This window comes from Anneissia japonica, unplaced genomic scaffold (assembly GCF_011630105.1).
Source record: "Anneissia japonica isolate Jap-2015-1 unplaced genomic scaffold, ASM1163010v1 scaffold3180_len207689_cov159, whole genome shotgun sequence".
Taxonomy (NCBI): domain Eukaryota; kingdom Metazoa; phylum Echinodermata; class Crinoidea; order Comatulida; family Comatulidae; genus Anneissia; species Anneissia japonica.
Genome location: NW_022741082.1, coordinates 87,108 through 99,515, shown reverse-complemented (window position 1 = coordinate 99,515; position 12,408 = coordinate 87,108). Strand labels below are relative to the sequence as shown.

The following is a 12,408-nucleotide window of genomic DNA, read 5'->3' as shown; positions in this document are numbered from 1 at the left end:
GTTGAGGGGCGCTAATTCGCACAACGGCAAACATGCACTCGAACATTATTACAAAATTATAACATCTAATATTATAGCTCCATGACTAGAGACACTCCAACTGGAGATTGATCTAATATATTTTTTTTTGTCGGGGGACGGGAGTGTCCAAATTTTTAATGCACCCTTTAAAATTTTGCACACCACCCTTTAAATTTTTTGGACAACAATTTCTGAAATTCCACCACTATTTAAACAAATCCTGGCGCGAGAAGGCTGATCAAAGTATAGGCCTATATCTCTGATCCTGGAATATTCAAATCCATCCTTTATTGTAACATCTCTACAGAGCCGGTGAGAAGCTATAGGTTTTTTAGCTTGAACATGGGTGGCTGTCTTTTTCTTATCAAGACCCAGAGGGCGACTGTTCAACATGCTGACGACCGCTGCAAGTTAATACCATGTATATAAATGTGAATTCTGTTCTTTAACTCTTTTGGTACCCAGTTCAATTCCATTCTTTACTTTCCCTGTGTTTCAATTGGATGCGCCTTTTGAACAATAAACCAGAATTTTCTTCCCTAAATCCTTAGAGTGAACATCGATATATTGCATGTTACTTCATATAAACCAATATTGTCAATTTTTACCCTTAACATGGGATATTTTTCTTTGTTTTTCGTGTATACTCATATAGGATTCTAATCCATAACATGCATCCTTAATTATAATTCGCTACTCTATTCATGCTACATCCATACAATAGAAAGCTCAATATTAAAAATATATATATTTGATCGTTAAAATTGCATCATAAAATAATATTGAGAACATATAAAACTATTGCTATTTTAATTGCATTTCTGCTGATTTCATATTATAAATGAATTGTATTTGCATTGCAAATTATTGCTATAAATTAGTTCTACTGTAACTGATTCTTTCTGTTAGTCAAAATAGAATCATAAAGAGTGTATGTCATTGTTGTATGAAAACATGATAAAAAAAAACCCTATTAAGGGGACAGTTTGGTTAGTGTCCCCTGAATAGGATACCCCTATCCAGGGGATACTCCTGTTAAGGGTCACATTTTTTTTTGTCCCAGAGGTTTCCCTTTAATAGGGGTTCTACTGTATAATCGCCATCTATAAAAGAAGCCAATGCCCCATCCCTCATCAGCTATCTTCGGAATACAAACAGAAATTAATACAACAGTATATTTTGGGCATAATACGTGCTAACACGTTTCATCAGCTTCAAATTTCTCAAAATTGCCTAGATTTTCTATGCGCCAAGGGGTGGGTACTCAATAAGAAACTGTCAGCAATAAGAATAATAGTAAAATAAGTTATGTTCTCGATTTCGGATATTTAAACACGAGTTGAATTTCTACAGATGAAGTGTGAGGTGAACACAGTCAAAAGTGATTTTTGTTTATACAGTAAATATTCATTCAACCTCTCTCAGGAAAAGTAACATTTTTAATTTCGTTTTTGAGCATCTATGAATATTGTTGAAATAATTCATCTCGCTTGTTTACTACATTTGCTAGTCAATTTTTCAAGCATATTGTTGTTAATGTTTATCTTTCATTATTATTATTATTATTATTATTATTATTATTATTATTATTATTATTATTATTATTATTATTATTATTATTATTATGGTCTTTTATTATTGCTATTATTATTATTATTATTATTATTATTATTATTATTATTATTATTATTATTATTATTATTATTATTATAAATATTATTATTATCATTATTATTATTAATTTTATTATTATCATTATTTATTTTTTTTAATTGTTTTTGTTGATGTTATCGCTACCGATTATTATTTTGTCTCTGTTGCATCTTGTACATGGATATGTTCCCTTTTTGCCTACCAGACTCATTACGTTTGAGTTTTGAGTGGTAAAATAAAATTATGTGTGGTAACGGTATTAACATGCGTTTGTTAATTGGTGAGAAAATAATATTTTCTGGTTTTAATTCTCATTTGAATTTCACTTCAAACTGATAAGCCACGTCCGCATTTTAAATATTCGAAGTAAGCAATTTAAAAAAATTATTTTATTGTCCTTGTTTCCGCTTTGAGCTAAACACTGAATATCTTCAAATTTCGCTTACCACCAATTAACATTTAAAAAGGCGTAACCACATTATGTTAAAAGCTTCCTTTAGAATTCATAATTCTAACAACAAGGCCTATAGTTTGTCAGAATTAATTTGAAAAACGATTAAAATGAAAGATAACCAAATTATCGAAAAATCATGATATTAGATGTGCATTTTTATTTATTATTGTCTTATATCACTGACATATTTTGTTTTGTTTTGTTCTTTGGGGTTTTTTGTATATCTTGATTATCAATATTGATTAGAGGCGCGGCCACAATATTTATATTTATGTTAAATTTACGTATTTGTACAAAAGTTTGAAAAATTCCTACTTACATCTAATAATAATGATGCCACTCGAAATAAATAGCATATCGTAAAACCTCGGATAGAAGCCCTGGGCTTCTTTGTTTTTTGGATGGGCTTCTTTTCGAGGCTACTTTTGAAAAGTAAAGAGGGGGGATTCTGTTCAAAATGAATGCTGTAAATTGTGGGAATTACTAATATAAAACAATAAATAGGGCCACTGTAACATATATCTGTATCATGAAGTGTATTAACCGGCACTAAATCATAACTACTATATAAACAAAGCGTGTTTTAATTTATCTTGTTTCTTTGAAACTTATATACAGTGTATGTATCAACATGGGCTTCTTTTCGAGGCTACTTTTGAAAACTAAAGAGAGGGCTTCAATTCGAGATCGGCTTCTTCTCGAGATTAAGCCTATGGGCTTCTATTCGAGGTTTTACGGTACTGATGCGTTTTACAAGTACAACATTCATGCATATTAAAATTAACAATTAATTAGCCATTCCTTAGTCAGTATTTTCACATCTTTATATTTATATTTGTATATTTGGATTTTCGAAATATAATTCACGTTATACTGTATATGATATATATGAACAATTTTTTTTACTATTATAAGAGTTTCTGGCCATCTACAGGTACTATTTCCCCAATTTTTTGCACCTCAGCCCAAACCAAGGTGGAGCTGAGATGGATCTTTGAAGGAGATAAAGTAAAGTAAATACATCAAAGACGATTTTGTTTTCCTTTTATTTTCTATGGGACATCACAGATTATTGAGGTCTTTGTGATTGCCGAAAAAAATTGTTGGTGCTTCATTTTGACCAGATGTGATGATGACGACTTTTAGTATTCTATAAGAGTGTCATTTCCGGCCGTCTAGGTGCTGTTTCCTCAAATTTTCGCACCTCAGCCCCAACCATGATGGGGCTGAGGTGGTTGTGGACTCACGGCTTTGAAAGTAGGTAAATTAAAGTATTTACATCACACATATTAGATCTCTGGTTGCCGAAAATCGCTGATAAAAGGCATTAAAAATGTGATGCAATGATGATGAATTTTACCATAGGCCTATAAAAGTGTCATTTCCGGCGATCTAGAGGTACTATTTCCTCAAATTTTCGCATCTCAGCGCCAACCATGATAGGTGTGGTCTCACGAAATGTACCCTTCCACATTTCAAAACAGATCTGCGCCTTTGAATGCGATTTTGATTCGAACCCGACGTCAAGGTTAGAGCGGCCCTGAACCGCAACCTGTACCCTACTGATCATCATCACCGTCAAGTTAATGTGCTCTTTCTTATTTGTGTCACTGCACCACTCTGTTACTGTAAATGCTCGAATAAACGTTATAAAGAAGTGCTTGCGTATTCATTGTGTTATTTATTCACTTTAACACTGCATTCATTGTATTTAAAACCCTGTTACTCAATGTGTTTCATTACACACAGAGTAATATATACTCTTGAATAAGCGCAGGAAAGCGGCGCTCAACGAAAAAATCACGTCGGTGCAGCGCTAATTCGAGAGCGGCGCTTATTCATCCATTCATCCACCACTTAAATATGCGCCCGTTCGTTCGTGTGCACAAATGTTGCTACAACTCTCTTCGTATTCTTTCTTACTCCGAATCTTTTATTTTACTCTGATTTACAAAATAAACTTTACTTACATACTTAGCCTCTTCTAGCATTCAACAGGCTATAAACTTGTTGTAACATATTTTTATTACTAAATCGTCAATTCAATTATTCATTAATGTAAAAATAATTCGAAATAGGCCTAATGTCATATGATGCAGTAATAAATATACGACCTCGGTTAATGCAGTAATGTATATAAAACTATTATGTCATTGAAAAAGTAATCAGCGATAATCATTGATACCAACGCAAGAATCTACGTTAAAATCGCAAATGAGACAGTTTTATCAATGATTAATCCGGGACTTCTCATACTCGATTCAAGGGTCATTCACTGGATCAATCTCTGCAATACAGTCACCGGAAGCTCTGCTGTAGTTGTGTCATGTTTTTATAACAGGATACCCCTACAGTCATCGCCACTGCAGTCATCGAACGGAAAGACATTCGGAATGATGTTAGCCTCAGTTGTGAATGTTAACGTGGTGTTCGACTTCCCTGGAAATGTTGCCTGCGTCATTAAAATATTACAAGAAAATGTTAATACTATTTTATCGGGAGGTATATGTGTGTATACGTTTTGTCACTACAATCGTAAATAAATATAAGAACATGTGTTTTCACCTCGATAAAGAAACATGACCAACCCATCAATGGGTTTTTGAATTCGGCAACATACACACCGGTACTCTACAAAAAAAAAAAAGAAGTTGTGTCGGCTGTTGGAATGCACAACAAATTTCTCGCTGCGCAGTCTATCATTCTCCCTGCGCAGTTACAATACAGTAATAATTATTAATCTGTAATGTTATAATTAAGTTAGGAATAGAGATGTGATCTGGTTATTCAAACGGTGAGAAATGTTTATATTTTTGTCCTCACAACCAAGACAATCCGATACACTTTAAGCCGCCTACAAATTTGAAGGGCATCGATCCGAGTCCCATTAATCCTTTTAAATATGACGCAAATTTCGTGGATTATAAAAGAAATAGTAACGCGTGACGTTTCATGTAAATTTCTTACCGGATTATGCACATCGTACTTAAGATATATAATCGGCTGTGGCTTGGGCGTCTTGTCGACACCTGGTTCCGTCGCAATCAAAAGTCGAAAATCCCGCCTAGAATAATGAACGAACTTTCATGTCTTTTAATTAATTTATTTATTTGAATTAATAATAATATACAGGTCTCCCTCCAATTAAAGACCACTTATGGGTTTCCATGGTCTCTAATTAGACATTTGTTAATTTCAGATCACAGAAAATTGTCTTTAATTAGAGGTGGTATTTAATTAGGGAAGTATTTAATTAAAGGGAGACCTGTAATTATAATCATACATTTCAAAAACATTCATCAAAATGCGTGGAAATTGTATCGAATGCATAAACTTTACTAAGAACGAATTATAAATGAGAACACGTTAACATTTAGTGACATCAAGCCCTCTTAACACACCATTTACCTTTTACTCGACACCGGCGTACTGGCCATCCAGGCACGAATTAAAGTAGGTTTTGTATCGGTTTGAACCGTTATTGTTCCGTGAGTTACATTCTAAAAATATAAAATGGGATAAGCATAGTTTAATGAAAAATGTAACTATAAAAGACAAACATACTGCCCGTTTGCTTAAGATAAAATTAATGCCATAGAGTTTTAACTTTAGGGCATATCTATTTATCCATGCGTTTATTCAATAAGGTAATACATCCATCCATCCATTCGTTTGTTTATGTTTTTGTCCATTCTTCCGTACTTCCTCTATTTATTTATTCATTCATTTGTTGGTACGTTAGTTCGTTTATTCATTCAGCATTCATTCTATCATCCATCCATCCATCCGTCCATCCATTTGTTTTCTTTGTTCGATGTGCCTCTTTGGTTAACTTACCGTGCTTCGTTTCCAGGTGAATTCCGGCAGTTTAAAGTCCTACAAGTAAATCACATTAAGTTTATTTTTCGCGTGCCTAAATATCATGATGAAGACAAATGTACAGGGTATTAAATTTCAACAAGTACATATATATTACCTAGGCCTACGTTTATATCTATAGACAACGGTGGTTGAGGACAACCATGCCCGTAGCCAGGTTCTCCCAAGGGTGGGGGAGGGAGGATTCTGGGCGTGAGGTCCACGGTCGAAGCCCCGGTGGGGTTGGCGAAACCCCCAAAGCAAGGGGATTTTTGTGCTTTATGGGTCTAAATAATGCTATAAAAGCAGATATGTTTGAAAAGGTCTTTGTGTGGGTGGGTCTGCAGTGCAGTAGTTGGGTTGGAGGGCTTATTTGGGTGATTTGAAGAAGGAAGTGGGGGGGGGGGGTTCGCCAGAAAAAGAGGGGGATTTGCTAGAATAGAGGGGGTTCTCCCGAACAATAAACCCCACCCCCTGGATACGGGCCTGACAACGATGATGATTATTTATCAACAACAACAGAATGAGGAATGGGATATGAGATGATAATAATGATGGTGATAGTGATTCTGGCTATATAAACGATGATGATTACGACGAAATAGTTATGAGGGATGGGATTGAGGATGGTGATAATGATAAAGGTGACGGATAATTATCAATATTAGGCCATGTAAAATAAAATTAGTGGTTAGCATCCCCTCCCTACCATCAGAGAGGCCACCGACCCGATTTCTTTTTTAAATATAGGTTTGTTTACCACCCGTCTGCACGCTAGCCAGACCACTTACAGTTCAATGCTCTACTGTTGTTCTATGCTGTGGCACATAAATCGTACTGTATAACACCTGTCTCTTATACACATCTAGATGTGTATAAGAGACAGGTCCAGGACACTGCGATGAAAAAGTATTCTCATAGTCTCATTGTGCCCTTCATTATCGATTAATTGATCGATTGATAAACTGAATGATTGATAGATCGATACTAACCTGAGGTACGTTGGTCCTTTCATCTGGTCGTAGTAGTAATGAGAATCGTCTGGTAGAAAAAACTCGTCACTTGAACTGCTAATGATGTACTTCGGCATCGTTAGACGATCAAGATATGCTACAAAGATATTTAATTATAAATTGAAGTAGATATGTTCAGCTAATTATAAACATATGGATATTGTTCATGTCTGTGTGTTGGTGATACAGCAGTCAACAACATGATTCATTTTGTGTTTTTATAGACATTTTTAGGGTAACAAATTTAGGCACTCACTGCGTCGCAAGACAGTCGTACGACCGACGGCCGACGGATCCAACTCCGCTCCCCAAGAGCGTTTGACGACGCGACGCAGTTTGCTGATTGTCGATGATAGTCTGAACGGATTGTCATTAAAAACGATCCGTTGCGCGCGTTATGGCGTTGCGTTCTCTATAGAATCGCGTCGAACGACGATCGTCGGACGCAGTTAGTGCTTGGCTCTATGGCTTTAACACATATTTATCACATTAGCAAAGAGTATAAATAGAACAAGAGAGCAAAGTCCCGTTCGTAAAAACGTCACGCCTGTGTAGGACGCCCACTAACGGTTGTATGTTCTTTTTATTACCCAGTGCGCTATTATACCAAAGAGAAAAAGTAATCAGTTTTGGAAGAGGGCGTCCTATCTGTTGCCATGGATCTGAGATGGTTCCTGTTCTGCTGTTCACGGTGTACGGTATGGTCAGAGCGGTCAATGGTCAAAAGTTTCCAATTTAGCAAGAGGGCGCAATTCATGCCTTATTACAGAATTTGCACGCGTAAATCGCGGAGAACGCTATCTTGTGTTTATAAGATCTTTGGCAGAAAACAAAAGTACAGTATCTTGTGGAGAACAGATAAACAGACAAACCGACCGTGCGCGGTGGAGTACCGGGTAATAAAAAACATACAAGCGTTAGTTGGCGCCCTACACTAGCTGCGTAGGGCGTATCGTTTTTTTACGCTCTCAATGAGCGTTGTTGGCTCTCTTGTTCTATTTATACTCTTTGACATTAGGCATAACGAAGATTATAAATGAGTTGTAGACCCGCCGCTGGTTAAACACACAGCATCTCAATGAACACAAACGGTGATAGAGCTCACGCACCATAAGGGTCAACAATGTCACACATCTTCTGTGTGTTTGGGTGGTCAAGATCTTTGGTGACGTTTTCTTCATAATAATCATCCAGAGCAAATGTCCAGCCTCCAAGAGACCGATAATGATGATGCAGATTCTAAAATAAAGTACGATAGAGAAAAAGTATGAGAAAACATTGGATATAATGGTGCAGTTACTATAGGACACGTTAGGCCCACACATTGTAATCTGATCTGTAAAATTAATTTCCGATTTGATTTAGGCCTAAATTATTTTATCTGACAATTAAAGATTTGGTACAGCATTCATACTGGACATACTCACTTTGACGAAATTAAGACAATCTAACACCATGGGTGCAATTCCTACTACGCGCTTGTCCACGGCTCCTAAAGTCCACGTTGTCCACCCTCTCTACCAAATGAAGATCGAGATTCAAATTAACATTAATAATACTACATGATCATTACCAACAGTAGCACTACCATTACTGTGATCTTCATGATAACAATAATCATCGTCATCATAACATATCACCATCCTCCGCATCATCACCATCACCACCATACACACTCATCCCCATGCCTTTGACGCTCCAAATATCATCGTCGTCATTGTTGGTGTCGTCTCCATCGTCAGTGACATCATGATCTTCATCATCAACATATTGTTCATCATATCATCATCATCATCATCATCATCACCACCACCATCACCACCACCAATCAATATTCATCAATCAATCAATCAATCGTCATCAGCATACAGTCCCCACAATCGTCGTCGTAATCGACATCATGACCATCATCGTCTTCATCACAACCATCATTTCCATCTTATCATCATCGCTATCATCGTTGTCATCTTTATAATAATCATATCAGCATTATCAACAGAGACATCATCATTATTTTATAGACCAGCCAATCAATGTTATTGTCATTATTATCAGTAATTTCCAATTAAAAAAGTAACATTTTTTTTGACAGTCTACCTTTGACGCTCCTGCGACGACAAATTTCTTCAAGTTAACTTCTGACCGTACACCCTTGACAAAGTCGGTCATTGTATCCAGTGCTCTGACGCCAGCCTGAAATGATGACGTCACGATAGCTTTAGGACAAGCAAATTTAGAGATTTGCTACTCGATCCCGTATCAATTTTAACAAATAATATCATTAGGTTACGGAAGAGATCACAAAACGTTAAAGGATGTAAAAAAAAAAAATAGATAAATGTATTTTTGGTAGTAACACGTAAATCTGAATCCAATATCAGAATAATTTGTTTGTATAATGGAGCAGGCATCATAGCATTGTTAACAATCATCGTGATATCTCGTCGGTATATCAATCTCGGTTCGACGCTCTCATTGGTCTACAGCTATCATTCCTACACGCGTTATCTTATTGGTCTAAAGTGATCTATCAGTTAAGCGCTATCATTGGTACAGTTTTGTCGTGTTGTAAATCTGGTATTGATTGGGCTAGCTTCATCCCCGCAGATTATGAGCGTGTATGGCTCCTTTTAACAAAATAAGCAAGTCGATCATTTGTAGGTTGCCACAAACTTGAATAAACTCTTTAATAACTTCTCATATCAGATTCATTCAAAGGTGGAGAAACCCTGAATAAATCATGCTAAGTAGATCACGTCAGAAGTTGTAAAAAAACATTGTGGAGAACCAGATACTAATAAACAGCAAAATAACAGCACTTCGTTTCAAAATCAAATCCTCTCACGACGCACCGGCAATAGTGCTTATGTTACACGGGACATGCAACATGGAATGCAAATTATCATTACGTAATAACAGCACACAGGTGTATCAATACATGTGATAACATAGAGATGTTATCAAGAAGTACGCAACTTCCCGATCAATGACAACTATACTTTATCTTTTTGATACACGGACCAGTGACGTCTCTACAGGAACCTTAAGGGAGGGGCGCTAATGGTGCTAACGGTGGGGATGGGGGCGAAGATGAAGCGGGACTCGATGATTATGTACGGGGGTGCTAGCTCGCAAAATAACGTAATTTTAGGTGACTTTTAATTACTGTAGCGTGGTTTTTGTGGGTAACTGGGACGCGAGTATGGGGGTGGGGGATACGCCACTGACACGGTCGCGTTACCTTTGTCATGGGCATCCTTAACAACCAGTACGGTTCATTGGTTCCATTCTCAATGAAGTGTCTCCACGTGTATGCGATGATGCCATCCTCTTTACGACTTTTCTGCAAAGGATCTCCCTGCAGAGCAACAAGAAGAAAACGAAATGCAAACTCAATGAAAGAGTGAGTGTCCCCTAAAGTTTTAAGTCTAAAATAAAATTTGATGGCACTCTGGGGCAGTTTGTAGAGCCATGTCAGCGCATAGGTTCGAGAGGTAAGACAAACCTTCCTCTTCCACCCACCATAGTGGTAGAAGTAGCTTGGCACAGCGGGAACGGTTTTCAATCCTTCGCTCATGTGAATTCAGCTATTTCATTTAACAAGGAACTATCGCCTGCTCCTGCGCTGATTATTACAGAAACAACACTTGGCCTACGCAATGACTGGGAACAAAAGTGCTTCGCATCTGCAAAAAAAATGCGCTGTACATTAATGATATTTTATGTCACGTACTGGCTGATTTTTTAAAAATTCTATATTCGAGTAGTTAGTAATAAAAGGTTTGACAATACAAAACGAAACAACAATGAACTTTAATACCAACTTACCGGAAAGACAACTGGCTGATTTGGAACTTGTCTTAGCACTGCGCAGACTCTGTTGGCAATTAAATATAATTCAGACAATAATATTCTGACTAGAAAGTGCAAATGAGCTCTATTCAATTTCAATATGAAAGTTGGTGACGTAAAAAGTCAATCATTAAACATTAAATAATAATAATAATAATAATTTTATTATTTTACTTCCGTTACAACGGAGCCTGGCATAGTTTGGAGTTGCTAGCATAGATGGCCAATTGAGTTTGATTATGTTAGGTTATATCGTCATTTACTTACGAGCCTGTTTGCAATGCAGCTAATGACATCAACAGAGTTTCAGCATCAGAAAGAGAATCTGGTGGACTTAAAAATGATAAATAATATATTATCGAATAAAAATACACTTTTGATGCATATATGTCGAAATTGACGGTTGAACTCTAAAACTCAACCAGTCAGCAATCTAAAATCTACTTTCCTCTATCATATACTCAATCTCTTGTGGCCCCCAACCATTATGCGATTACACCGTTTAGGACTAGATGATGTGATGTAACTCCTTATAACAATTTTATTACCACGCTTTACATACTCAAAAGCACCCTCCCCCCATCCCCAAATTTTCTCTTCGGGGTTTATTGATTCATGAATGAAAAAGAATACGTATGCAACATTTTTTTAAATGTATGTATGCACACATAATAGGCCTATTTACTGTAATGAGAATGGGAAAATTTACCTGACCTTCTCAAGAGGGGGAAAACCTTGAATTTTGAAGATTTTAACAATAAGGAAACCTCAGATGTCGGGAAAGCTCACTTCCCGCCATCTATGAATCAAAAATTTGATTTTGTTTTTGGGGTTTTATGTAAACATTCTGACTCCCCCCCCCACCCCCACACTTGAATTTGAATCCAGATCCGCCCCTGATTACGTACCTGAGCGGTTCCGTTTCATCATTTCTTACCTGTCATTGTTATTACCACCGGTAATGTAAAGGAAGCCAGAGTCGGGTCGGCTGATTTTATCCGGTATAGTGATTGCTAGATAATGCCACCAAATGGACTGTCCAACTTTCTCGTCTAATTGAAATAAAAGTATACTTACATTGGCAAATCGTATTACTGTATTCCTAAAGTGATATTTTACATTTCTTTCATCTAATCACAAAACATTTCTTTCATCTAATCATAATTATGTGTCCAGGCATATTTTCTTTATAAACAATATGTAAAGAGGGTTAGTTGTCCATTCTGTTCGACCTAGGAACGCTTTTATATGCCAAAGTATCTTTTTGAGGCTTTGGGGATCGGAGGAAAGATCATTAATTGACAACCTCGGTGTTGTATATCATCCAAACGAGTACTTCGTATATTTATATTGGGTCCAAATGACAATGTTTCGTGTTTCATAAGTTTCTATTAGTTTTGTGTAAGAAAAAATTAATCCGAGACCAACAAGTCTCGTTTATGAGGTTCGATTCATCATCGTAGTCGCCGACATCTCCATCACCACCATCATCGTAGTCACCAACATCTCCATATGCAGGATCATCATCATCAACCTCCTCCTCATGCCTCCTCATCA

General features: G+C 36.6%; 1 protein-coding gene across 1 annotated transcript in view; it reads right to left on the bottom strand.

Moving 5' to 3' along the window:
* Positions 1–4,034: 4,034 nt before the first annotated feature.
* The window catches only part of LOC117118571 (autocrine proliferation repressor protein A-like), a 10,570-nt gene continuing 2,196 nt past the window's right edge, over positions 4,035–12,408 (bottom strand). The window contains exons 2-14 of the mRNA XM_033263187.1: positions 11,789–11,903; positions 11,119–11,184; positions 10,828–10,876; positions 10,241–10,357; positions 9,097–9,192; positions 8,427–8,516; positions 8,109–8,238; positions 6,882–7,096; positions 5,966–6,004; positions 5,537–5,628; positions 5,096–5,192; positions 4,694–4,759; positions 4,035–4,580 (exon numbers count right to left, since the gene is read on the bottom strand). Of these exons, the coding sequence (XP_033119078.1) occupies positions 4,461–4,580; positions 4,694–4,759; positions 5,096–5,192; positions 5,537–5,628; positions 5,966–6,004; positions 6,882–7,096; positions 8,109–8,238; positions 8,427–8,516; positions 9,097–9,192; positions 10,241–10,357; positions 10,828–10,876; positions 11,119–11,184; positions 11,789–11,903 (1,292 nt within the window). The 3' untranslated portion in view covers positions 4,035–4,460. The remainder of the gene's footprint in view (positions 4,581–4,693; positions 4,760–5,095; positions 5,193–5,536; positions 5,629–5,965; positions 6,005–6,881; positions 7,097–8,108; positions 8,239–8,426; positions 8,517–9,096; positions 9,193–10,240; positions 10,358–10,827; positions 10,877–11,118; positions 11,185–11,788; positions 11,904–12,408) is intronic.